Source organism: Hyaena hyaena, unplaced genomic scaffold (assembly GCF_003009895.1).
Source record: "Hyaena hyaena isolate Hyena2069 unplaced genomic scaffold, ASM300989v1 scaffold_97, whole genome shotgun sequence".
In the NCBI taxonomy this organism is placed as follows: Eukaryota; Metazoa; Chordata; class Mammalia; order Carnivora; family Hyaenidae; genus Hyaena; species Hyaena hyaena.
Genome location: NW_024080728.1, coordinates 989,920 through 1,017,669, shown reverse-complemented (window position 1 = coordinate 1,017,669; position 27,750 = coordinate 989,920). Strand labels below are relative to the sequence as shown.

The 27,750-nt window shown below is 44.0% G+C and overlaps 1 protein-coding gene across 3 annotated transcripts; it reads right to left on the bottom strand.

Annotated features, from left to right (window-relative positions):
• Positions 1-9: 9 nt before the first annotated feature.
• On the bottom strand, positions 10-27,686 carry SEC24C (SEC24 homolog C, COPII coat complex component). 3 transcript variants are annotated; one of them, XM_039235110.1, is made up of 25 exons: positions 27,588-27,670; positions 25,965-27,397; positions 25,662-25,861; positions 23,450-23,585; positions 12,684-12,859; positions 11,872-12,243; positions 11,439-11,575; positions 10,102-10,170; positions 8,674-8,785; positions 8,324-8,451; positions 7,047-7,185; positions 6,719-6,834; positions 6,442-6,566; positions 6,133-6,324; positions 5,832-5,925; positions 5,511-5,627; positions 4,097-4,267; positions 3,289-3,385; positions 3,050-3,195; positions 2,683-2,821; positions 2,417-2,535; positions 2,142-2,321; positions 1,702-1,893; positions 1,382-1,471; positions 10-1,232 (listed from the first exon to the last, which is right to left on the bottom strand). In XM_039235110.1, the coding sequence occupies exons 3-25, from the start codon at positions 25,831-25,833 to the stop codon at positions 1,092-1,094; spliced, it is 3,360 nt and encodes a 1,119-aa protein (XP_039091041.1). In that variant the 5' UTR covers positions 25,834-25,861; positions 25,965-27,397; positions 27,588-27,670; the 3' UTR covers positions 10-1,091. The 3 variants fall into 3 exon arrangements, with proteins under 3 accessions (XP_039091041.1, XP_039091040.1, XP_039091042.1); XM_039235109.1 differs by lacking the exon at positions 25,965-27,397 and having other exon boundaries at positions 27,588-27,686; XM_039235111.1 differs by lacking the exons at positions 10,102-10,170; positions 25,965-27,397 and having other exon boundaries at positions 27,588-27,686.
• Positions 27,687-27,750: the final 64 nt, after the last annotated feature.

Here is a 27,750-nt window from a genome sequence, read left to right as displayed (position 1 = left end):
AAGTAAAAATGAGGCTAATTGTTACATCTTAATTTATTTTGTTTCTTTACAAATTAAAGATGCATTGAAAAATAAACCAATGAAGAGAAATGAGAGGTCCAGAGCAGGGGCATCCCGGGCTGGGAGCAGGCAAGCATGGCCACCATCAAGCCTAGCCCTTGTCCTGCCCCAGCTAGTTCAGGTTGGAAGATAACGGTCGGCCACTCTGTCAATACCAGAGCTTGAGTGGTGTCCCGGCAGGAGAGAACAGAGCTCCAGCCACTCTGCCTCTCCCCCCAACTCCCAGCTTGGAGAAGCTGTGTTTCCAGTGGGAGCTCAGAGTGGGATGGGGCTGGCTCTGTGAGGTATTGCAAATTGATGACCAAGCTCCCTGCAGAACCATCCAGTGTTGGAGCCTCTCCAGCTGGGAAAGAGGCTGTTAACCTCTCCCAGATCTTAATATTCTTTGCAACTCATTTCCCAGGCTCATTCATCTCTGACAATGTGCCTCTCTCCACTTAGGGATCAATCATTGCAGGAGAGAGAAGAGCTAATCAACCACTCTGTAACTTTGACTTGGCTGCTGACTTCCAGGCCCAAGAAGGACTGACCAGCCACTTTTCTCTCCATCTATGGTCTTACCCCAGCTCTCGTGCACCTGTATGTTTCATCCCTAATATAGGAAGTTTTTGATGACACTGAGCTGAATTAGCCCCTACCCACCCCCGCATAGTAACCCTGGGATTCCCACTCCTTCCTGCCTGCCCCTCTCTTCTTGGAGGCTGGTCTAAGGGGATACATAATATTGCCAGAGTCTGGGTGCCTCCAAATCCCCCAATACCGAATCATATACAGTGAACTGAGAAACTACATTCATTACGACAGGATTAGCAGGAAAAGGAGGGTAAAGTGAGGGGATAGGGGCACCTTCCATCAGCAGGACATGACAGAGTGATAGGATACTTGATCCCAGAAAGGTGTCTCCTTATACATCCCCCTCCCCCCAAAGAGATTGAGGTCAGCTTACATGACTTATAAGATAATGGAACTGTTCCAATTTCTCTGCCATCCTGGAAGCTGGCCTGGGACCCTATGCCATTTACCCACTTGCTCTAGCTCAGTAGCTGCCGAATTTCTTTGTGCATATGACAGAGAAAGTCCACATAGGATGCTCCCCCGCTCAAGCTCTTGTCTTCTACCAGGAAGTGCTTGAACAGCATCTCCAGCTTGTCCTCCTGTTTCACCACGATAAGCTATGACCAGAAGACAGGGTCATGAGGCAGGGCCAAAAAGAAATTAAACATGCCCTAAAATCCCATTATCCAATCACTTACTCCCCCACCCCCCCATTCCAGGGGAGGACTTAACAAGGTAACAAATCCAGGGTTTAGATCAGTGTTACCTTCATGTACCGTGACCTCTGTGCCCGCAAACTGTCAATGAGGGCCCGCACCTTCTTGGACAGTGGATTATCCAAAACTGGCAGAACACTCTGCAACACAAAATTCATTTATCCTTATGGTTAAGATTCTCTGCGTTGAGGCAAAATAGGGCAGCAAAGATTTATGCATTATCTGAAACAAGCCCCAGAATGACAGCACCCTCCCTCCCCTCAAGTATTCCCTGCTATTAAAGGGAACTAGCACACAAATTTTACTGACTTCCACTCATTCCATAAAATGCATTTCCACACCCATATTCCCCTTGACTTCGTGCCCTCACCAAGCCACTGGTGATCTGACTGAAGGAGGAGACACTGAAGAGGCTCTGGACAACACCCTGTTGGACGCTTGCTCCCACCCACAGAAAGAGGTTGAGCCCATTCTCCAGCAAATATATATCCCCATTGCTCAGACGCTCTTCAGATGCTCGAACTGCTGGTGGTTCAGTGGCACTCTCAATGGGAGACTTTGTCTGGACAAAAGGAAGGAGGCAAAAGGTTATTTACCAAGGACCATAAGACAAGTTGGCCCCCTACCACACACACATGAAATTTCAGAAAGCTAACTCAGTAACTCTCTCAGTGTGAAAATTACATCAGGTAATGTAGGTTAGAAACAAACTGACTAGTGTCAACCACAGATAATTATAACCTTTCCTTTCCTCCTTCCATGATGCCCCTTTCTCAGCACAGTGTCTCACACCCCAGCCCTCAGTCGCACCAATGGTAGGAGCCGAGGATAAAAGAAGACATTAGTCTCAGCCACATCCATGGAGGTAACCAGCTGTCGGACGTAGGCACGGTCATCAGTAGTGACTTCAGCTCCAGGCTGCAGGACATCACTCTTCAACACACAGTTCAGGTAAACTGGGAGTAGCTTCATGCACTCAGGAAGGATCAACTGCAGGGGTTATCAAAGTAGAGTTAATGATCATGAGAAATCTCTCTCAAATGCAAAAATTTGTCCCCAAAATTCCTCCAACATGCTTGTCCCACCTGTCCTGCAGAGGAGGGGCTGGCACAGTTCTTTCTGTAACAGGCCAGGATCTGGGCACACTGAGTGATAAGAGTGTCACGAACAGTCTTCACAGGGTTATTTAGGACCCCCCGGTATGCTGGATGGGCAAGGGAGACAGCACAGTCACTGGCTAGCCACCCCATCACATTGCTTTCCCACCATCACACCTACCCGGGAATGCTCAATCGCCAAGAACCACCTTTCTCTCAGCCCTAATCCTCCCTCACCCTGCCTCTACTCTCACCAAACTTGGCCATGTAGTTGATGAGTGTGTCAGTCTCACAGTTTCGATACAGATCAGCCAGCTGGGTGCAGCAGTTCAGGGCCAGGTTGTGGATGCGGAGCCGCCGCTGCCCTGCACAGCTGGTGTAGAGCAGGGCACACTAGGGTAAAAGGAGAAAAGGAGAACTCATACCCCTGCCACACCAAAGCCCTCTGAAAAACTGCTCCTTTGCTATATTAATAAGCTACAGGAAAGACATGAGCCATCCCTTCCCCTAGCCTCTTGGAGTCTTCTCCACCCACCTCCTATCCTCTTCTTCACAGCTTATTTATATCCAATACAATGATATTTGACAGTTCCTCCCCGACCCCTGCCTCCTGCCTGCTACCTGCAGGAGGGCTCCACTTTCTTCATTGAGCCGATCATCATGCTTGAACTCCACAGTCACGGTCTTGTCCCCATCCAGCCCAGCCAGCTCCACATCTGTTGTGTTGCTCATGTAGAAAGCCCCAAAGAAGTCTACGGCACGGATACCTGAAGCCACATGGATAGGGTCAGGGCTACAGGTGCCACTTGCCTCCCTCCCAGGTATAGCCCCCAACCAGCTCTTCTCCAACCAGGACTGACCAGTGCTTGTCCGAACACGCATCACAGCATCAAAGCCAACAACCTTCTGTACGTCCCGACGCAGGTCACTCAGGAACCGTTCCTGGTCATTCTCCACCTGCAGCCCCCCAGGCCCAGAGTCACATCACTGACTACACAACATCCTACATATTATCTCCCTGGATCCCCTCTACTCTACAAGCTGCTGAATCATAACATCATAACAGTGCCAATGATGATAATGATAACGATAATGATAGCTTTTAAGCATTTGCTACATGCCAAGTACCACACTAAGTATTTAACATATAACTACTTATTCCTGATCACAAATCTTAAGTATTAAAATCCCATTTTACAGGGACACCTGGGTGGCTCAGTCGGTTGAGGGTTTGATTCTTGATTTTGGTCAAGACCAAGGTTTGGGGGTGACCTCACAGTTGTGGGATTGACCCCTGCATCAGGCTCCACACTACAAATGGAACCAGCTTGGGATTCTCTCTCTCCTTCTCTATTTGCCTCTCTGTCTCTCACTAAAAAGGTGGGGGAGAGGGGATGGAAACCCCATTTTACAGATGAAGAAACAAAGAAACAATAAGTAATTTCTCCTAGGTTATACAGTATTCTGGGAGGACCAGAATAGCAACCCAACACTGATTCCAAGCCCCATGCTCCTAACCACTACCCTTATGACTCTCTTCTTTACATTATGGGGTCTTCTCCTCCAACAGTATTCCTATTAATGAGTCAGCAGCTAAAGAGCTACTCCACACATAGGCAAACATTCTCTGTTCTGCTTCCACCTGCCACCCACAGTCCCATGCCCTACCTGAAAGCAAGCATATTTGTAGACAGAGCCACCAGTGAGCTGGGGTACAACAGAGAGCGTGGCCACATCCACATACTGGTTAGGGAAGAGGAAGAGGTCTACACAGCAGCCTTGGGCCACACACTCTTTGGCCAGGGTCTGATAGGCACCTGTCTGAGGCTGGAACAGAGTCTGGGGAGGAATAGGAGAAAATATTCGAATATCTCAGCTCTACCCTATTTGAAAACTGTATATTTAATATGGCATATTCAAATATATGTAAGACTTCAGAACTACCTCATAAGCATTTGCAATAGTAATAGAACATTCTTTTAAAAAGAAGAATCTAGGGGCACCTGGGTGGCTTAGTCGGTTAAGCGTCCGACTTTCGCTTAGGTCATGATCTCGCGGTTCGTGGGTTCGAGCCCCGCGTCGGGCTCTGTGCTGACTGCCAGCTCAGAGCCTGGAGCCTCTTTCAGTCTGTGACTCCCTCTCTCTCTGACCCTCCCCTGCTCACGCTGTCTCTCTCTCTCTCCTAGAGACAAATAAAACATTAAAAAAAAAATTAAAAAAAAAAAAAAAAAAAAGAAGAATCTATCAAGAGGCACCTGGGTGGCTCAATCAGTTGAGCGTCCGACTTTGGCTTGGGTCATGATCTCATGGTTCAGGAGTTTGCACTCTGTGTCAGGCTCTGTGCAGCCTGCTTCAAATTCAGTGTCTCGCCCTCTCTCTGCCCCTCCCCCACTCACACTCTACCTCCCTCTTTCTCTTAAAAAAAAGAAGAAGAAGAATCTATCGAATGTTTTGGGATGAGATGGGGTAGAGAGGTGTGGGAGCACTGGAGAAGACTGGCAGCCATGGACCTGACATGTGAAAAGGGGACAGTGTCTCATCCCAGTACCCCTCAAGAAAGTTAAGAGTATTGCATTGTGCGCCTGGGTGGCTCAGTCGGTTAAACATCCGACTTTGGCTCAGGTCATGATCTCACAGTCTGTGGGTTTGAGCCCCACATCGGGCTCTGTCTGACAGTTCAAAGCCTGAAGACTGCTTCAGACTCTGTGTCTCCCTCTCTCTGTCCCTCCCCTGCTCGCGTTCTGTCTCTCCCTCTCTCAAAAATAAGTAAACTTAAAAAAAAAAAAAAAAGAGTATTGCATTGTGGTGGCACCTGGGTGGCTTAGTCAGTTGGGCATCCAATTTCAGCTCAGGTCATGATCTCCTGGTTTGTGAGTTAGAGCTCTGCATAGGGATAACTGCTGTCATCGCAGAGCCCACTGCAGATCCTCTGTCTCCCTCTCTCTGCCCCTCCCCCTCTCATGCTCATGCTGTCTCTCTCTCAAAACTAAACAAACATAAAAAAAAAAAGAGTATTGCATTATGAAGAGTCACCACCTTCCTCTGTAATGGAAAGTTCTCCCCCCATCTCCCAATCCCACACCTTCTCCTTGTCTGTGTTGATCAACTTCCTGTCGTCTCTGTTCTTCAGTTTCCCTGGGGCCTCTGCAATGGGCAGGGAGGTGTGGAACAGAAACAGCTTCCCTGCACACTCAGCAGCCTAGGAAAGAGAGGACTACTTGTTCATTCTTTCCTTTATTCAGCTATTATTCATTCAACCCTTCCCTCGTCATTTATTTGGTGCCAATACGTCAGATACGCTGACTCATTGGGCAGTCATCAATCACTAAAGAAAGTTATATCCCAGGGAGTAAGATGGTCAGAGAAAAGTGAGGCAGAGAAATTGCAAGGGTTCTAGCCTTACCTTTAGAGCCTCCATCCCAGCCTGGATAACTGGGGCAAATACTGTCTCTGTCTCTCTTGTGTCTGCAAACATTTCAGGAATCTGGTCTAATAAGCTGAAAAGATAGGTGATGGGAGGCAATCAAAATTGCTATCCAGATTCAACTGCTTAGTCCTCAATTCACTTAAGACTCATGTAGCTCCCCCGAGACTGAAAACTCCTGAGGCACAGTACCTGTCCATCTGCTGACCCCTCCGCTCGACTGTCTTTCTCTGATTGTATCCACCCCACTCCCACTTTACCCCCACAATCTGGCTCTTACCTGGTGATGACTGCCCGAGACTCACTGACATTGACCAGGAAGCCATCCAGCAGTGGCACAAACATGTCAGCCACATCAGATACAACCATCATCTGTGGCTGGGCCAATGAGCTCTTCACATTGTAGAAATGAAGCACCTTATTATAGGTGACAAAGCCAACGCGGATTACTGACTCTTCTGCTCCGCCCTCCCTGTAGAAGGTAACATTGTTACCCACATTTACCACCTTCTCTACCTACTGAGTCAACCCAGAACCCACCCCCACCCCAGTGACTATCCAAAAAAAACACCGTCTCTGTAAGTCTCACCTAGGTAGAAAGTCTAACAGTGACTTGAGCTCCTCACAGAGGAGCCTAACAAGACCACTTCTGATGGCATTATAGGAGACATCAATCATGAAGATGAAGGCAGGAGGGCTGGGAAACTTATTGTTCTGAAAAGGAAGGAAATGTTGGGGAGAGAGGAGCATTGGTAAGAAGTCAACATCAGCAGAGACAACGAAAGGATAAGGAAAATGAACTCAGCAGTTCTTAGCTGTCTCACTGTCTTCCACTCACTTCTCCTCCCCATGCTACTTTCCCTTACCTTGCAGTAATCTACAGTGGCCAAGAATTCATAAGAGCCCAAGGATAGCTCAGGACGATCATAAGCATCCACACGTTTGCCGGTATGATCCAGATGTTGAAAATACTGGGGGGGAACTGTGGGGAGTATGACAGAATATTACTCAAATGTCCACTCTCAATCTTAGGAGTCTGGCACTGGCTGAGCTGACTCTACCACCCCACATCCCCATGTGTGCCCTACTTCCACAGTTCTGGAATAATGGAACCGTAACTATCTAACTAGAAAGAGAATAATAAAGATGCAATTCAGAACTACCCCCCTCCAACCCCAGCCTCTGTGAACATACCATCATTGATACAACTGCAAAAGCAGCACTGGAAGCGCCTCCCTCCCTCAATGAATTGCATGAAGGGGCACATATATGCTTTGCAGCGATTGCAGCGCAAAGGGCCAGATTCCCCATGGTCCACGACATACGGTGAAGCCTAAGGAGCAAAGGGGAGGGGCTCAGACAGAGGAAAGCCACAGTGGGTTGAGACATGTGGCAATACATGAAGAACAACAATCTGGAGGGAAGAAGGGCATGGCTGAGATACCTTGCCTGAGGAGGGAATACAGTGAAGGGGAATGAAGACAAACAATGAGGGTACTGGGCACAGGAATGTCCCCAAGAGTCCAAATTCTATATAGTTCCTTCTTATTGCTCATCTACAGAATTCCCCTTCTTGAAAGAGAACTGTGAAAGTGGCCCTAACAAATCAGGGGCTGCTATAAGGAGAAAGCCAAAGATTATCTAGAATTCTCATTTCTGACTCTATCTTCAATTCTCTTCATTCTTGCCCTAAGGATCTGACTCTGCTTCCTTCCCCAACCAAGTATTTATGACACTGATCCTCCCCATCCCTGGATATCTGTGATGTCTACCAGTGTCCCAAGTAGATGCCATCCAACAGATAAGAGACCAGGAGCTAAATGTCTAACCATCCCCACTGAGATCCAGAAAGAAAAAGAAAAACACAGAGCAAGACAGAGAAGCAAGATGTAAACTGAGCCTGTTATAGAAAAATCCACTCTAAATTCAATAAGCCAGGCATAAACAGGCTTTCCTGCCAAAGCTTGGCAGAGCAGCTGACAAGTTCTCTCTCTCTTTTCTTGCTGATTTCAGGTATTGAGATGAAAAACCAGGGCCCAAGCCAGGTAAGAGAAGGTCTACTGGAACCTAATCTGCCTTTTTTTTCCTTACATGCTGTCCTAACATTCTCTAACTTACCAGGATGCTAGGACAGTATAGAAGATAAATAGAATGATGTACCTATAATCATCTGGAGATGACCATGAAGCTTCTGCATTCAGCTATCTCCTCCCCCCTACAAGTTGGCCCTGCCATTTTTCCATAGTTTGTTGCCCATATGGACCACGCTCCCACCCAATAATTTCCTGGGCTTTTACTCTCATCCCAACCGCACCCATCAGGCATGGGCCCTTGGGTAGAAAGCTATTGAAGATATTCTCCCTTCCATTGTGACTTCCAGAATCAATTTCAGGAAGAAGTCTTACTCTCCCTCTTTTATACTCTTCTTTCTTCCTCCCTTTCATTATACTCCAGTCCCTTCCATGACTTACCTCCTCTGGTGGCAGCCTTGCCAGTGGCTTGATGATAGCTGCTAGGGGCACCTGGGCCTGCTTAGCCATGTCAGATGTGCAAGGGATATTATAGGATGTGCATCGGATGTATCGGGGACTTGCATTCCCTGAAGGAGGAGGCAGAAAAACCTGAGTCAGATCACAAAATCCCTCTAGACACACCAGCTCTCCATTGCTGACCCACCTCATCACCCCAATACATACTAGAGCTGATGGCAGCTTTTCCCCTAAGGGACTGGTCTCTGATTGAAGACTAACAAAAGCCCTATCCATAAGCTGATAATCTTGGAGAAAAGGCCCTCACAGGAAGGAATTAATACCCTTCTTACCTTGGTCTTTCACCAGGAAGTTAGTGGTGACTAAGGGTGGCACCTGGCCCCGTACTCCAGTAACAAATGGCTCTGAACCCCGGTTGTTCCTGTCATCCTCAATAACCTGAATCTGTAGGGAAGAAGTGAAATGAATGAGGTGATACAAGAAAGGAAAGTACCAGGTCCTAGAGAGCCAGGAGAAAGAAAGATTAGAGCTACTTCACAGAAACTAGTAATTTGCTAAGAACACCTCATGCATCAGGCCTGCTCTCCTTCTGGAGATGACATTAAATGCTACAATGCCAATCTTCCCCTCTATAATCAATAGCAAAATGCTGGACAGGCAACACGGAGAATGGGCTTCTTTATGAACTGCCCTGACCCCCAATTAGTGATGACCACCCCATTATTCCCCCCACTCCAGGAAAGCTCCGGCTTTCATCACAAACCTTCAAACATGATCAGATTTCACTTCCCTCCCCCATTAACACCCTCCCCCCCCCCCCCGCCTGCTCCCCTCCATCAAGACACATTCTGAGTCAGAGCAGGAAAACAGACAACGATAACCATGTAGAAATGAAATCTACCTGGAATGACTCTACACTCAATGAAAATAGAAGGGACAGGGTGAGGAGAGGATTAAACAGAAATGGTCAGGTAAGGTGAGGAAGCAGATGCTGCCTTATTCTCAGGTAAGCATCTGTGTGTAAATATGGGGGAAGAGGATTAACTACCCAATCCTTACAAGCCCAATCCTCAGTCCCCCACATTTTGATAGATGGAAAGAAAAAAGAAAAGAAAAAGATTTTGCAAAGCTGGTAATCAGATCTTTGTGTAGGCTGATGACCTTTGGTCAGTTACTTCAAGATGGTCTGGTAAAACCAGAAAAAGTAAAGGGAAAATAAGACTCCATATTACATAGGAGAAAGAATTGAAGCTTAGAAATATATCAGAATCAAATAGACTCTCCAGATGAGAAGGTGGCCCACACTTTCCCAAACCAGCAGTCTCTTCCCCTGTGAGAAATGCCAGTATCCCAAGCGTGTACATTAGTAGTCACCTACCCAAAGTTTCTCCACAAGCTGTAGACATATCAGTCCCAAAGGGGAGGGACCTACTGCTCAACTTTGTCCTGTTCCTTCAAATGTCACATGCAGCCTGCTGGAGGACCCAGCAGAACTAAAACCAAAGCTTAACATGCCACCTTACAGCCTGATCTTCTACCACCCCATACTCAAGGCACTGCCAACAGCTTGTTATTTCATTACATGGTGACTTGAGACATGCACATCCTTCTGGTTTGTAAAAGCGAGGGTCTAGAAGGACTAAGGGAAGAGGGTGGAAAGGGATGGACATGGTGGATGAGGTGAGGATGAGGTCACAGGCATGCATGGGTGGCATTAACACAGGGATGACACGCACACACACACCACCCCCTGCACTTACTGGACTAGGAATGGCATCAGGGTCTATTCTGTGCCTGGTTTTCTGCTGAGGAGGCAGCTCATTGAGTTGCTTTTAGTGTTTTAATAATAAAGGCAGCAGGGGAATACAGGGAGGGAGACAAAAGAACAAGAAGCAGATGTTACTTCTCTCGACCCTGAAGAATTAGACATGAATAGCTGGAGCCCAGCTCATACTGCTGAAATCAGGCCCCCTCTAGGTCAGAAATTTCAGGGTTCTCTGGCCCAACACAGAGGCTTTAATGGCTCAGACTATGATGTCGAAAGATAAAGGGGCAAGTAGGAAGCAAGCAGGAGTTTTACAGAGAGGGGCTGAATGGGAAAAATCTTAAGAAGGAAGAAGAGGGATGTTCCCTCTAAAAGGCTAAACCTCCCATCTAAGGGCTGTGCTTATGCTTAAAGAAGCCTTTCCTCACATCCAACGAGACTCTCCTTCTCCCTGAAGGAGGGGAAATGGAGGGGCTGCTTAATTCTCTTGGGTCTCTCTTAGCCAAAAGGGTCCTTCACCATGGTAATTCCCCAAAGGAAAAGGGAAGAGAACAGAATGGAATATGACAATGGCTAAGCATGGTGAGGTAATTGACATAGCAAACGTTGCAGACAGAACTATAAAGTAGCCCCCACTTGGGAGTACAGTCCCAACCTCTATTCCAAGGAAGGATAAGGAAGGCCTGAGGATTCTGATGATGGCTCTAAGAGTGAGATTCACCCTCTTCCTGGGAGAAGCAGCTTCCCCACATTGTCCTTATAAACTATAGATCACTTTTCCCCATCCACACATCAGGATTCTAGCCAACAAAAATACTGGAGGTTTCCTCCTAAAACACTGTCCAACTAGGGACACAGAGAAACCAATGAGGCTTTCCTTCTCTTAACACCTTCCATCAGAGAATTCCTACCAGCTCTACCCATTAAGAAGACTGCTATCCTACTAGATCTAAAAGGACAGGACCTGGACCCAGCTACTACTCCACAGAAGGGCAGAGGTTACCATGCTATGTCCAATAGTGACAGAAGGCAGTACTCAACCCAGAGTTCTACTGACACTACTGATCACTCTTGGCTTCGCTTCCTTCCCTGCCCAGCTATGGAGTAAAAGTGCCCCCAGAAGACTTCTGGGGCCTCAAGTTCCAGCTCAGACAGTCTTATCTTTTTTTTTTTTTTTTTAACCTAGAACAGTTATCTAGGTTCTATACCTAACAGACGATGAATGAGAAGGGAAAATAATAAGAAAACGCTAGGCAAACATCTCATCTAGGTTGACTCACTTATTTGGCAGCCATAAACTCCCTCCCTAGGACCAGGTAAGAATCTACTTACAGGGCTTGGGATGGCATCAGGATCCAGGCGCTTAGGAGGCAGTGGTTGAGGAGGCCCAGGCTGACTGCCAAAAGTGGATGCTCCTGGGTAGGAACTTCCGTAATTGGGCTGAGGGCCCCGGGCTGGTCCAAAGGAACCTGAAAGACAAGGGCACAGCTGATAAATTCAATATCCCCGATCTCTTCTTAAGGCCTCAGGGAGAGGACTAGACTCCTATAAATGTAGAATTATGGGGTAATGACCATTCAGAGAAAGACCACACTATCTGAACTAAAAGAAAAAAGAATGTCTTATAAATCCTACATCTTAGGAATAATACCCTGAAGCTACCTATCTAGTTCACCACTTAGCAAGCAATACTAAAAACAAACAAACAAAAACACCTGAATAGTTGAAGCCCTTGGCTCCTGGACAGGCCTTGGGAAAAACTCACCATTTTGTTGCAGCTGATAGCCTGGCTGCTGGGAGGAGTGCATAGGCGGTGGTGGTCCTGGGGGCCCAGTCATCTGGGTGCCAGGGGGCAGAGCTTGAGGAGGAGGTGAGGACACATGGTTGGGCTGGCTCACAGAGGGTCCCCCAAAACTCTGTCCAGGCAGGAGTGGACCAGTCATTGAAGGCATCCGAGGACCCCCTGAAGCTGGGGATGTGAAGCTGGAGGCCTGTGGTGGGGCAGATCGCTGGGGAGGCTGGGCTCCAAGATGACCCTGGCCCTGGCTAAGGGGAGGAGCCTGGCCCTGAGGATAGGAGCCATACAGACCAGAGTTGGGGAAACTTCCTGAGGCTGAGGCCAGTGATGTTGGTGGGCCTGAGAAGTAGAAGAGACAGAGTCAGAACCCGAGTCATTTTGCCTTCTTGTTTAGTAAATCACACCTTTTCCACATGAGAGTGTCAGGAATGACCATTCCTATCTATGGGCACTCAGAAACAGAAGAAATAAAAGCGATTCGGGTATATCCCAGAGCCTGATCCTTTTAAAAAGAAGGGAAAGTACGGGTGCCTGGGTGACTGTCAGTTAAGCGTCCAACTTCAGGTCAGGTCATGATCTCACGATTTGTGAATTCAAGCCCCTCATCGGGCCAGGTGCTGACAGCTCAGAGCCTGGAGCCTGCTTTGGATTCTGTGTCTCCCTCTTTGTCTGACCCTCCCTTATGCATGTGCGTTTTCTCTCTCTCTCTCAAAAATAAACATTTTGTAAAAAGTTAAAAAGAAGGGGAAAGTAACATTCCTGGGGTCACTGATACTCACCATAGCCCAGCCCCACAGGGGGAAGGGCTGGAGCCACAGCACCACTGATCTGCATTCCTGCCAACTGAGCAGTCACCTGTGCACTTGTCGGGGGAGGGCCATAGGGCTGAAGCACGGCTGGCTGGCTGACCACAGGGGCCAATGGGACTGACCCAAATGGCTGAGACCCAGGAAACCTGTAAACATAAGGCAGGCAGAGGTAACTAACAAGTAGGCTGGGAGACCCTTCAAAGTTGGCAGGAGTTCCACATCATACAGGAAACTATACTGTTCTACAGCATCTTACTGTCATCCTGGGCTCTTTTATGGCTTCGTGCTTTTGTATATTTGCAGATATATTACATTCCTGATGATCCACACTATGATTATTCATGGCAAATTCTTGTTTTCCATTAGGTTCACTCCACAAACATATGCCAAGCACCCTCAGATCAGATATTATTTATTCTACTAGTTAGATTATCACCTCCTCTGACTCAATCCTTTGTTGAAAACCACCTCAGTTTTGTAAGTAGATGCCCTGAAGTTGAAAGGGAAAGTGTGCAGAAGCATTAACACAACAGGCACTTAATAAATGTAGGATCAAACAGATGCAGTTTGATTATTTAACCAAAGTACTTATTACTTTATCCTGGCTAAAGGTGTTAAGAGCAGAGTAGGTCATCTGAGTTTGACATTCTGTACTCATCAGAAAGATGATGCCAGCTCTACCAGAAAGAAACTAGAGAAACAGGACACAAACCAGAAAGTCTTCTACACAATTTTATGGGCATCATTACAGGGATAGCCAGACTGGACATTCCCATGGTATCAGATGGCACATTAAAATATAAATACAAAATCAACTCAGTAGCATTGCATATCAACTCCTAACTGCAATGGTGTTTTATGTGATATTACTGCAGAAATCTAGAATATAGATTATGCATAACAAGCTCCATATGGGACTTCAAGAATGAATCAAAGTCTTCACAATAATAGTCAGTTACACTTAAATTCTGATTTATCCTTCCTGCTTTTTCTGTCTCTACTAAATAACTTGAACTTTATTATATTTGGTTGGTTCCTATTAGTCTTGTAGTTTAACACTTTTCTTTCATTTATTCATTCATTCATTCAACTACTATTTTCTGAGTGTTATGCTACTGAACCTTACCTCCCTATGCTCTTTGTTGGGCTCTGCATTTTTTATCTTCTATAGCACCAAACACACTGTTAGCTATATAGCCTAAACCCATAAACCCTTGTTAGAATAATTTTATTTCATGGTTACTATTCCATTAATATGGATAATACTATCAACTGCCCAATATTACTCCATCACATGCCCGAATAATAATAAAATACCACCTTATCTCTAAGTAGATTTATAATTTATAAAGCATCTCTAAGTGCTTTATTTAATTTAATCCTCACGGCCAATTGAGGACACAGCACATAGAAAAGTAAGACGTGAAGAGTATAAGTGGCAAACCAAGTTAGAACTAGAGCCCAGACCAGATCTTAGTTCAATGTACTTTACTGTTTAATTATGAAGTGTAGCATAAGTAAAAAAAAAAATTTACAAAATATGTATTGTTCAATAATTATAACACAAATACCGATGTAACTAAAAACCAAGTCAAGAAATAGAATACATTAGCACCCAGGTCCAATATGCCTCTTCTCCATCACAGTCGTCTCTCTTCTCCCATTGGTTAACTACTTTCCTAACTTCCTAATAATCATTCCCTTGTCTTTAAAACAACATAGCTCAGTTCTGTCACTTGTTTTTAAATGTTTATTTTATTTGAGAGAGAGGGAGCATGAAAAAGGGAAGAGGAGAGAGAAAGGGAGAGAATCAAAAGTAGGCTTCACACTGTCAAAACAGAGCCCAATGTGGGGCTCAATCTCATGAACAGCGAGATCATGACCTAAGTCAAAATCAAGAGTCAGATGCTCAACCATCTGGGCCACCCAGGTGCCAGTTATGTCACTTTTTTACACTTTTGTGAACAGAATCACTTCATACATACTACTTGGGTTTTGCTTCTTTTGTTCAACTGTAATTATGAAATTCATTTATGCTGTTGCATACAGCATTTCCTCTCATCACTAACTGTTAGTCCACTAAACAAATATACCATGATTTATTTAAGTATTTTAACATGGATATTCTAATTTTTTCATATTATAAATATTGCTATGAACACTCATATACTTGTTTATATATACATGAATCTTTCTAAGGCATGTATCTATGAATGAATTGCTGGATCATAAGGTATGTATATCTTTATTTTTTTTTAATGTTTATTTTTGAGAGAGAGAGAGACAGGGAGAGAATGAGTGGGGGAGGTGCACAGAAAGAAGGAGACAGGATCCGAAGCGGCCTCCAGGCTGATAGCAGAAAGCCCAATGCAGGGCTCAAACTCATGAACTATGAGATCATGACCTGTGCTGAAGTCAGACACTCAACCAACTGAGCCACCCAGGTGCCCCTGCTATCTTTAACAAATAATTCCAACCTATGTTCCCAAAGTAGTTGTTCCAATTTGCATCTGATCACCAGTGGATAAGGGTTCCTGTTACTCTGATAGTCTAGCAATATTTGGGACTATCAGACTTCTTAATTTGGGCACTTTGATGGATACATAGTAAAATCTTGTTATGGTTTTTAATTTGTACTCTTCTCATTATTTATGAGGTTCAATAGCTTTTTAATATGTTCCCTCTCTTTTTTCAAAATATCTTATCATACACTACTTGTGATGATGTGAGATGATGAAGTCCCCACGTGATGAGATCAACTGAAGTGAATGATGTAGGCATTGTGACCAAGTGTTCAGCTACTCTGACCCTCTGACAGTATGTCACAAGGAGGATCATCTGCTTCTGAATGCAGAGAGACTACTGTAATGCTTGCTTAGGGCTGAGAGAGTGAGGGATTGAAGAAATAGCTAAATAACAGCAGCTACAGAGCTAAACGATATGGTGTTTCTTCTTGAGGTGATGAGAACATTCTAAATTGTGATGGTTGCACATTACCTGTGAATATATTAAAAACCAAGCTACTGTACGTTTTATTTTTTTTAATGTTTATTTATTTTTGAGGGAGAGAGAGCACAAGTGGGGAGGGGCAGAGAGAGGGAGACAGAGAATCACAAGCAGGCTCCACACAGTAAGCATAGCCTGATGTGGTGGCTCAAACTCATGAACTGTGAGCTGAGCTGAAATCAATAATCAGTCGCTTAACCAACTGAGCCACCCAGGCACCTCTGAATTGTACACTTTAAATAGGTGAACTACATGATATGTGAATTATATCTCAATTAAATTGTTTTTTAAAAATTCAATCAAATAAAATTGCCCAAAAACCTCAGCCTTCCCTCAAGTTTTGCTCCTTCTTTAGCCAAGCATTACAAAAGAATTGGTCTATATTCTATTTCTATGTCTTTAGTTCCTATTCCCTTTCTCTTTAAAGATTCTTCTTTCGGGGTGCCTGGGAGGCTTAGTTGGTTAAGCGTCCGACTTTCGCTTGGGTCATGATCTCGCGGTTCGTGGGTTCGAGCCCCGCGTCGGGCTCTGTGCTGACTGCCAGCTCAGAGCCTGGAGCCTGCTTCAGATTCTGTGTCTCCCTCTCTCTCTGACCCTCCCCTGCTCGCGCTGTCTCTCTCTCTCTCCTAAAAATAAATAAAACATTAAAAAAATAAAAAAAAAATTCTTCTTTCTTGGTTCATTTTCCTTTTCTTCTTTAGTCTATCCCTTGATAGTTTTCTCAACCAAGGTTGATACATGGTAAACTCTGAGTCTGTTTGTAAATGTCTGTATTTGTACTCTCTCTCAGCCATCTACATTGACAATTACATTCTCTTAGTGCCTTCTAGGCACTAGTCTACCAACTGCTCTCTTTTAATAGTCTCTATTTAGTCTAATCAAATTTTTTTTTTCTCTCTGAGAACCCTTTACTGCCTGGGTTGAGGGAGTGTGGTTGTTTCACATTTGCTTCTAGAAAATACTCCAATTATATCGCCACCCAAGATGACATTTTTTTAAAAAAAGCTTTGAAATAGGGACACCTGGGTGGCTCAGTCAGATGAGTGTCCGACTTCACCTCAGGTCGTGATCTCATGGTTTGTGAGTCTGAGCCCTGCATCGGGCTCTGTGCTAACAGCTCAGAGCCTGGAGCCTGCTTCAGATTCTGGGTCTCCCTCTTTCTCTGCCCCTCCCCCTCTCATGCTCTGCCTCTCTCTCTCAAAAATAAACAAACATTAAAAAATAATAAAAATTTAAAAAGCTTTGAAATACAATTTCCATACCACTAAATTCATTCCTTTTAAGTGTACAATTCAACGATTTTTAGTAAATTTAGAGAGTTGTGCAACCATCACCAGAATCCAATTAAAAAATTTTATAATCTTTATTTTTATTTTTGAGAAGGAAGAAAGACAGAGCACAAGTGGTAGAGGGGCAGAGAGAGAGGGAGACACAGAATCTGAAGCAGGCTCCAGGCTCTGAGCTGTCAGCACAGAGCCTGACGCAGGGCTCAGACTCATGGATGGTGAGATCATGACCTTAGCCTAAGTCAGATGTCCAACCGACTGAGCCATTCAGCACCCCCACCAGATTTCAATTTGAGAACATTTTCATTACCCAAGAAGATCTCTTGTGTCCATTTGCAGTCCCACGACATCCCCCCCCCCCCTTTAACCACAGTTAGCCCATGAGAACTAAGACTCCTTACTATCCCCCTGTGCCAGTGTACAGATTTTTTTTCCTAGTCTACCTGTTCACTGAAGGTACAGCTCAGGTCCATACTTTATACTTTATAAACAAGGTCTTGGGGAGACTGGGTGGCTCAGTTGGTTAAACGTCCAACTTTGGCTCAGTTCATGTCATGAACTTGCAGTTCGTGAGTTCCAGCCCTGCATCGGGCTCTGTGCTGACAGCTCGGAGCCAGAAACCTGCTTCAATACTGTGTCTCCCCCTCTCTCTGCCCCTCCTCAACTCGCATTCTGTCTCTTTCTCTCTCTCTCTCTCTCTCAAAATTAAATAAACATTTAAAAAAATCTTTTTAAACAAGATCTCAAGTCCAAACCTCAGTTCAGAGAAAAGCCCAAGGACTCAGCCCCCATCCCCCATATCTCCTTAAACTGAAGTCCCCAAGTTCTCAGAACAACCCCCACTCTCTCCACAAGCAGCCATAGTGTCAACTTACCACTATGATTTGCAATTCCCACTTGGTCTCTGGCACTTGAGGATTTCACTTTCTTTCTTTCAAGCTTGATTACATACTTGAAAACATTTTTTGCTTCTATTTCCTCTCTCCTTTCTAGATGTTTGTAGCAGAATGCTTTTTAGGTTATATTAATCTACTACCCAGTTGAACCTCTCTGACTCACTCCAACTAAACAGCTGTCTTCATATATCACCGCAACTACATTTTCAATGATGCTGAACTTTGCCACACACAACGGTCAATTCTCAGTCTGCATCTTCTCTTTCAGCAGTACCTAACACAGCTGATTACACTCTTGCCTTCCTGAAATACTTTCTTCATTTAGTTTCAGGATGTCACAGTCTCCTGCCTAATCTCCTATTTCACTACTGCTCTTTCATATCATCTTTTGAGGGATCCTCAAAAGTAGTTTTTTTAAATCCTGGCAAGCTCCAAGGCTCTTTTTTTTTTCTTTTACGTTTTTTATTTATTTTTGAGAGACAAGAGTGTGAACTGGGGAAGGGCAGAGAGAGAATGAGATACAGAATCCGAAACAGGCTCCAGGCTCTGAGCAAGCATTCAGCACAGAGCCTGATATGGGCTCGAACCCACGAACCGTGAGATCATGACCTGAGCTGAAGTCGGACCTTCAACTGACTGAGCCACTCAGGCAGCCCCCCAAGGTTCATTTCTCAATTCTATTCTTTACTGTCAGTGCTCACTTTCTGAATGATTTTATCTAGTCCCATGGCATCAAATAACATCTCTATACTGAAAGCTCTCAACTTTTTATCTGTAGTAGTGACATCATTCTTTACCTGCAGATTTGTATATAGAACTGCATATTCAACATCTCTACTTGGTAGTTAGTAACTTTCTTAAACCTATAATGTACAAAATAAAACTCTTCATTTCACCCCAAAATCTGCTCTTCCTCAAATATATCTCTCTTCCAAAAACAGCGCTATTATTTACCCGGTTGCTGAAGCCAGCAGGTTAAGACACAGTCAGAATTCTTCTTTCTCTCTTAACTCACATCCAATCCTATTGACTCTACTTGTGAAACATATCTCAAATCTCTTTCTCACCACCTCTACCACTACCTAAACCAAGCTAAAATCATCTCTCACCTGACTACAATAACCTCTTCATAGGGATTCCCTACTTCTTTTCTTGAATCCATCAGTCACCTCTTGTTTTAAATTTTATTTATCTTTATTTTTTTGTAATTTTAATAATTTATTTATTTTTTAATTTACATCCAAGTTAAGTTAGCATATAGTGCAACAATGATTTCAGGAGTAGATTCATTAATGCCCCTTACCCATTTAGCCCAAACCCCCTCCCTCAACCCCTCCAGCAACCTCTCAAAGTCATCTCTTTTTTAAAATAAATATGTTTTTAGGGGCACCTGGGTGGCTCAGTCGGTTGAACACCCAACTCTTGCTTTTAGCTCAGGTCATGATCCTAGGCCTCCCAAGGATCAAGCAGTGTTGGGCACTGTGCTGACCGTGGAGCCTGCTTAAGATTCTGTCTCTCCCTCCATCTCCCACCCCAACTCACACTCTCTAAAAGAAGACATATATATATATATATATATATATATGTTTCGAAATTATTAGAGAATGCAAAAAAAAAATTTTAAAAAGATACTGTTTTTAGTAATCACATTTGTGATAGTGTTAGTACTGTTGTACTGAGACTGTTGTGCATAATAAAGGATAAAGTAAAAGAGAAATTATGGCATATTTCAGTATTCTAATTCCATCATCCCCATAGCCTTAAGGAAAAGAGACCCGGATATAACAGACAGGTTAAGTAAAGGCTCTGCAGTCTTGAATTTGAATTGGAAGTACAAATTTAAATATGTATATGGAGATATCTTTAGATATGTAGATGTGTGTTTCCTAGCTCTGCTTACTAAAAAGGCCCAGAAGTGACCAGTGAACATGCCTAATGCCCAGATTATAGCCACAAAATGTCATTTATCACCAACAAAATAACGGAGTTCTTAGAAAAATGGCTAACCCTGGTCTGGGGAATAAAATGTATAAAATAATCCTAAAACATCTTATCTTGCCCAAAGACTACTAGGGTCATGTCAAAAGTACTCAGAGGAGTCAACTTGAAGAGGTTCCCATCGGTGAAAGATGAAAAACTCTAAACTTCAATCATGATGATAGCTGCAGTGGATTGAAACCCATCAAATATGTTTTTTTTAAGTTTAAGTTTATTTTGAGAATAAGAGAGAGAGAGAAAAAGAACACGAGTAGAGAGGGACAGAGAGATAGAGAGAATCCCAAGCAGGCTCTGTGCCACCACTGCAGAACTCACAAACGCAATATCATGATCTGAACTGAAGCTGGATGCTTAACTAACTGAACTCCTCAGGTGCTTCAAAATCCATCAAATTTGTTTAAATTCAGGGTGCCTGGGTGGCTTGGTTGGTTAAACATCTAACTCTTGATTTTGGCTCAGATCATGATGTCATGTTTTATGAGATCAAGCCCCATGTCAGGCTCTGCGCTTGACAGCATGGACCCTGCTTGGGATTCTCTCTCTTCCTCTCTCAAAATAAATAAATAAAAACTTAAAAAAAAAAAAAATATATATATATATATATATATAGGGACATTTAGGTCGCTCAGCCAGATAAGCATCCAACTTTGGCTCAGGTCATGATCTCACAGTCATGAGTTCAAGCCCTGCACAGGGCTTGCACAGGACTGCTGTCAGTGTGGAGCCTGCTTTGGATCCTTGGTCCCCTTCTCTTTCTGCTCCTCCCTGCTCATACTCTCTCTCTCTCAAAAATGAATAAACATTTTAAATACACGAATAAATGTTTAAATTCATAAATTCAAAATAACATTAAAGAAGAGGTCACCTTCAGTAGATAACAGAGGACCAATTCATTCCCTTATGAACTTGAAAATAAAGGTAAAGAAGCAAGCATTTAACCTATGTGAACTGCACAAGTGGTAACCAAACAACACATGAGGAGAACTGTCTATAATGGTATTCAAACGATTAAATGAAAAACAAAAGAACTCAAAAGTATCACCATTTTGAAAACCCAATGAATTAACATACATATGTATTAAGCTTCAACAACTGCTAACATCACACAAAAAGAGACAAGATATTAAGATAACAAGTCTCTAGATCCAGCTGCCAATTTGCAGAATACAGAAAGAAGAGAAACATGTTGAACTGTAATATGAATTTGCAACCAGGAGAATCCAGACTATGAGAAACTCTTCAGGTCAACTGGCTTCAGTTCTTCAACAGATAAATAGAAAGAAAAGAAAAAGATGGAGGGGAAAGGTGCCTAGGTGGCTCAGTCAGTTAAGCATCTGACTCTTGATCTTGGCTTCAGTCATGATGGTCATGATCTCACCGTTTGTGAGATGGAGCCCCAAGTCTTGGGATTCTCTATCTCCCTCTCTCTGCCCCTCCCCCACTTGCTCTCTCTCTAAACAAACAAGCAAGCAAGCAAGCAAGCAAGCAAGAAGGAAAGAGAACCTATCAACTTAAAGACACATCAAGTTGTTTGTTTTTTTTAAACAGGCAAAACTAAACCGTGGTATCTAGGCATGTCCATTTGGGTGTAAACTATTTTTAAAAACACAAGAAAGCAGTTACTATAAGAACTAGGATTAATCATTACTCATGAGGATAAGGAGAAAGTTATGATGGAATTGAGGCATGTGGAAGGGCTTTTGGGATGTGTGGCAGAGTTCTTTCTATTTCTTTATCTGGGTTGTGGTTCCAAGGCTGTTCACTTTATAATAATTTCCTAAGCCATACATTTGTTTTGTATGGGTTTTGCTGTATGTGTTTTATATTACAATGAAAAGATCTATTGCATAAACGAACAAACAAATAAATGTAAATGTGTTACTCCCCAGCTTAAAACTCTCCAATGGCTTCTAATTGAATCTACATTTCTTATTATGGCTTACAAAGCACTACATGATACGGCTCTTGACTATATTTCTACCTTATCTCCTCCACACTCCACTCTGCTCTAGTCACAGTGGCCTTCTTGCTCTTCCTCACACCCACTAAATTAATTTATCCATCAGGGCCTTTACACTTGTTTCTTCCTCTATCCAAGACACTCTTCTCCCAGATCTTTGGATAGCTCCGTTAGTCATTTCACAGAAGTTTCAAAAATCACTTCAGAGAGGCTTTCCTGACCGATGTATTTAAAACAGCTCCCTACCTCCTAACCAGACATTCTCTGTCTCTTTACTGTTTTATTTCTTATTTATATTTGTCTACTTGTCACCCTCTGTGTACTCCACTAGATTGTAAATTCCATCAGGGCAGAGATTTGGTCTGTTTTGTTTGCTGCTTTATGCCCAACCTCAGAACAATATCCAACACATAATAATTCAAAGTAAGTATTTTTGAATGGATGAATGAATGAATGAATTTCTTATACTGTTTCTCAGTGTTTTCTAACACACAAGATTAGGGAGCACTTCCCAGAGTCTTTCTCCAGGCTAACATCCGATGTTAAAAATGTATATTCTGGACACTCAATAAAAATGTCAGAAAGTGACTCTTCCATTACCACACACTCTACTCACAGTTATATTCTTTGTTTACCAAGAAACAAACAACGGTCCAACAGAAATGACTTGCCTTTCTTTCTTTTTTTTTTTTTTAATATTTTTGTTTATTTCTAGGAGAGAGAGAGAGAGTAAGCAGGGGAGGGTCAGAGAGAGAGGGAGTCACAGACTCTGAAATAGGCTCCAGGCTCTGAGCTGGCAGTCAGCACAGAGCCCGACGCGGGGCTNACAATTTTAAGGAGGACCCTTTTATTTCTTTTAATTTTATTTCTGGGAGAGAGAGAGACAGCGTGAGCAGGGGAGGGTCAGAGAGAGAGGGAATCACAGACTCTGAAACAGGCTCCAGGCTCTGAGCTGGCAGTCAGCACAGAGCCCGACGCGGGGCTCGAACCCACGAAATGCGAGATCATGACCTAAGCGAAAGTCGGACGCTTAACCAACTAAGCCACCCAGGCGCCCCATGACTTGCCTTTCTTTAATGGACTTCCATACAAAGAAAGGTGTTTACTGGGTCATGGACCACCAAAGTTTTATCATTTATGTGGTTTTTCTTTGAGTATCTTTCTTTTCATAACTGGTCACACCAAACGTACCCAGTAAATCCTACTAATTGCCTGATCTAGGGGAAAGGGAGAAGTTAGAAGAGACGTAAATAATTCTGAGATCCCTTCTTCCTGTTTCTCCCTGAGGGTAGGCTCAGTATGACTGCAACAATTATTAAAGGTATCTGTCTAGTCAAAAAAAAAAAAAAAAACCTCAAGTTCACAGAAAGAACATACAAAAGAACTCAGGCACTAAGATGGGTTAATGATCTATGGAGTAGACAACAGCAGCACCCATTATCTGGAAAAATGAAAACAAAATACAAAAAAAGTAGAGGGAAGAAAAAGATTATCTAAGAGAAAGGCATGAAAAAAGAAGGAAATGGGCCCTCATCCATTCCTAACCCTTCTAGTTCATCAGACCTATTTTAGGTTGACCCAAGTACATACCTCTGCATCTGAAGAGTGGAGCTCGGCCCATTCTGTACATCTCCTTGCCCAAATTGGCCATATGCAGCCTGGCCACAAGGGGCCTGTGCTGTTGAGGCTGGAGGTGCCTCTGAAGGAGGTGGGGCTCTTGACACACCTGAGGGTAAAGGACAGAACTAAGCAATTGGGAAATGACTTTCTTTTCCACCCTGAGCAAGGAATATAAAGCAATTAATAAGCTCAGACCTTCACTGGCCCAATACCACAGCTTTGCAATCAAAAGGATACCATGAACATGCAACTCTAGCTACAGCAGATTCTGAACAAGGATGCCCAGTCAGAAAGTCTCCACTCTCCTATACAGATATACTATAGATGAAGCTGTAACCAGAGCCACAAGAATGTACAGGCTTCCTGTTTTTCACCATACACTCTCACACAATCCAGGACAGTCTAATGTTCTTACCCTAGACAAAAAGCCAACTCTTTAAAAAAAAAAAAAAAAAAAAGATTTTATTTTTAAGTAATCTCTACACCCAACATGGGACTCAAAGTCACAATCCCAAGATCAAGAGCCAGGTGTCCCAAAAAGTCACTGACTTGAGCCAGCCAGGTGTCCCAAAAAGTCAACTCTTCTAAGGAAAAGATCCTACTCCAGAACTTTGAGAAAGGGTGAGCATATGAGTAAGGTTGGCAGAGAAGGTGATCACTTAATATGCTGAACTAGTTTGTAAAGACAGGCTCCTGTTGGGGAGACTATTCTGCCAACCTCTTTTTCATACATTCTACTTTCCTAATCATCCACTTCTAAGTGTTGACATTCCCAATATCACATGCCTCCGGAAAGTGGTGTCATAGGTTGGAGACTTTGCCCAGTGGTTCAGTCAGGACAGGGACTTGCCATCTCATTAGGGCTGCCACCTTTGTCTTTACAAAAGCTGTACCCCAGCCCTTCTACTCATCAGAGCTAACATCAAAGCTATTTTTGCTACCCCCGACCATCCTTTCTGAATACTACCCCCAACCATCCTTCCCACATGAAATGCAGGGAATCAGTTACTCGGCACATCACTTTGGAAATGTTGCTGATCCCTGTTCAAACCATTGTTTTTCTTTTGCTCAGTTACTCAATAGAGATTAGACCATTTAGAACCTGCCTACAGGTTAATTAATCTGAACCTGTTCACTAGCCATCACAGAACCAGATACGTTTTCCTTTCAATAACAAAACTTCCTGTTGAGGCAATACCAAATTCCATCCTGATAAGCCAGAACATGACAGATCAGAGGTGGACTCTGTCCAGTCAAAGTCTCAACCTAGAATAAAGCTCTTCCAAAGACCTGAGACCTAATTTCACCACTTAACACATTTTTTCTCAAAATTATAATTAAAATGGTAATACCTCACTCATTTCCCAAATCCTACCTATGCTATCTGGTGCCTTCTTTTTCCCATATCCTTGTATGGAATTTACTATCTTAAAAAGTTATGCATAAAGCACTTGGCATACTCTTAACTCTTCAGCTAGCCTAACCAAAGATCTGCTGTTATCCAATTTCCAAAAAGCCTTATGGACAGTCTGTAGAGTACCAGCTACTCTTCTTGAAAAAGCAATGTAAAAGGCAAACACTAATCCCAAGGCAGCACCAGATTAGTCTTCTCTTATTGCCCTGATATTACAGAACATCTAAGAAGCAGAGGAAACTCAAGCAAAGACAATGAATGATATCAGCAGAAAGATACGAAAAGCACCAAAATTTAGACACACAAACACCACACTTTTATTGTGTCCCAGGGTCATTTATAGATAGAACCATTAATCCAATGAAAGGCATTATCAATATACATGAAGAACAAGTGATTTCAGGGAGACTTTAGGTCAACGGAAAATATCCAATCCTGGTCACAGGCTCTGGAGGAGCTGTGACCACATCATTTCCATCCAGCTATGAACAAAGCAGCCAGCTGAGGCTGTACATACAGGATGACACTCACATGAAGTGAACTGCCACTGAACCTGGAAGATGTGCTTCCACTAGATGTCTTAAAGCAGAACTTATGTAAAAACAGGGAAGGGCAGGCTGCCCACAGAGCTCTCAGAGACTGAGAGCCAGAGTCATGTTCCTCAATCCCAGTCACCCCAACTCTCTAGGCAGCTTCCGTAGGGCAATACCACCCAATCTGAACACTACTAATTCCCCTCCTAAGCTCAAAGGAAACTTGGAAACATACCTGGGGGAGGTGTTTGCTGATAGCCTGGTACTGGGCCATTGTAGGCTCCATAGGAAGTTGGGGGTGCTGTGGACTCTGGTTGCCCACCATAGGGGGATTGATGATACCCTGGGTAGACAGGCTGAGGCTGCCCAAATGGCGGCACAGGTGGAGCTGACTGGTTGACGTTCATTATGAGTGCATCCCCAACTTGGTCTCACCTAATAGATGAAAGAGAAGAGAGATATTAGTCAAAATCAACTTCCTAAAGAGAGAGCAACTATTCAGGGTAGGAAGTATAGGTAAAAAAAAAAAAGGACTGACCTTATCAGGCAGTTATCAGCCTAATTGTTCCCATTCTACCACAGGATCTTTGTAATTTTCTGCCCCAGCCAGTAGCCAGATTACCTCCTCAAAGTAAGGATTTGTTACTGTGAACCTCATGCTTTGTCACTGCCAAGAGGGTATAAATTTCAACTTCAGATAGGCCCAGTGGAATGGAGCAATAACCTCCATTCCCCAGTGGTATGATTTCTAGTGTCTAGTCACACAAAGAATCCTGCCACTGATGAACTACTGTGATATTATAAGTAAATGAAACAATGTTCCCACTTTCCATTCATTCACCCTAGCATCCATTCATTCAACAAAAGCTGAATACCCTATAATGTGCTAGTCATTTTTGATCACTCAGGCTACACATACAAAACAAATCAGTTAAATTCCCTCCTCCTCAAAAGGCAAATTCTAGAGTAACTGATTAGAGAAATTAAATTCTTTGGCTGAACTGCAATAATTCAAATGCTACTCCATCCCCAGTCTTCCCACCAAAAGAATGTATGGATTTGAAAACGGAAGCATTAAAACCATTAAATGCAAAGGACACCCAAAAACTCTAGCAAGGTACCAGACTCCAGTAAGTGCAAGCCAGACACAAAAACTTCTCACAACAACCTAGGAAAACAGTTCAAGGATCAATGACAAAGATTTCATGTAAAAAATATCATTCACCCATCCTTCAAGCAGATTTGGAGTATTCCAAATCCCATGTACTTCTCCCAACTATCCTGCTTCTGCTCTCCGTATATGTTTCTCATGAATCTAGGCCACCACTAAAATTATGACAATCTTTCCCAGCAACACATGAATGAATTTGAGAGCTTTTCCCAGGTCCTTCCAAGAACAATACTATCTGATCACATATGAACAGCCTTATTCCAACTGCCCTATAGACAGATGGGGCACAGGACGCAGGAGAGTTCACAGCTGCTGCAGTGGAACAATGGGCCTCTCCCATTATCAAGAGAGGGTCATCTTGATAACAGAAAAGCTGAGCTGCTCCTGGGCTAGAATTCTTTAATCTTAAAACCATCTCAGGAGCTGTTCTTCCAAATCCTAAACCTTGCACAGGTCACAACACTAAACTTGATAGACATCCCCTGCCCCTGTATCTTCCTAAATCAGTGTGGGGGCGGGGGTCGGAGGAAAGGAGCTTCTTCGCCAGGAAATACTCTCACACCCAAGAGTTCAGAGTAAGGCTCAAGTTTGGACTTCATTCTGGGTGACAACCCAAGGGGCGGGGCAAGCTTCCTAGAACTCTGAAGGTAGTCGAGCTGTGGAGGCTGGGAGCGCCGGGGATCAAGACCAAGAAGCCAAGCCAGCTTCTCGGGCCACGACGAGAGGGCTGGTCCATTAGCATGGAGATCGAGCGTCTTGCGCCCTTCAACAGGCTTGGGGCAGGAAGCGGGAGCCGGAATCTGGGCCGGGAGGAGAGAAGGGAGGGTCTAGAACCGATCCAGGATTGTGAATGCGTGAGGTGAGGGTCTCTCCCCGTGCCCCGCCCCCAGACTCCTCCCTTCCTTCTCAGACCGGACCCCGATCAGGCCAGGGATACCCCGGCCTCTCCCCTACTCTCCTACCCACCAACCTCCCAATGCCACTCCTCACCCGGCTCCAGATCCAGGTTCGACTTCGTTCCTAACGTCAAGGATCCCAGGCCCAACTTCCGGTTCCGAGGGGGCCTGAGCGTCGCCCCCGGAAGCTCCTCCCCCACGCTCCAGGGCCGGACACTCCTTCTGCCACGTCTGCAGTAGATGCGCGCGCAAGAACC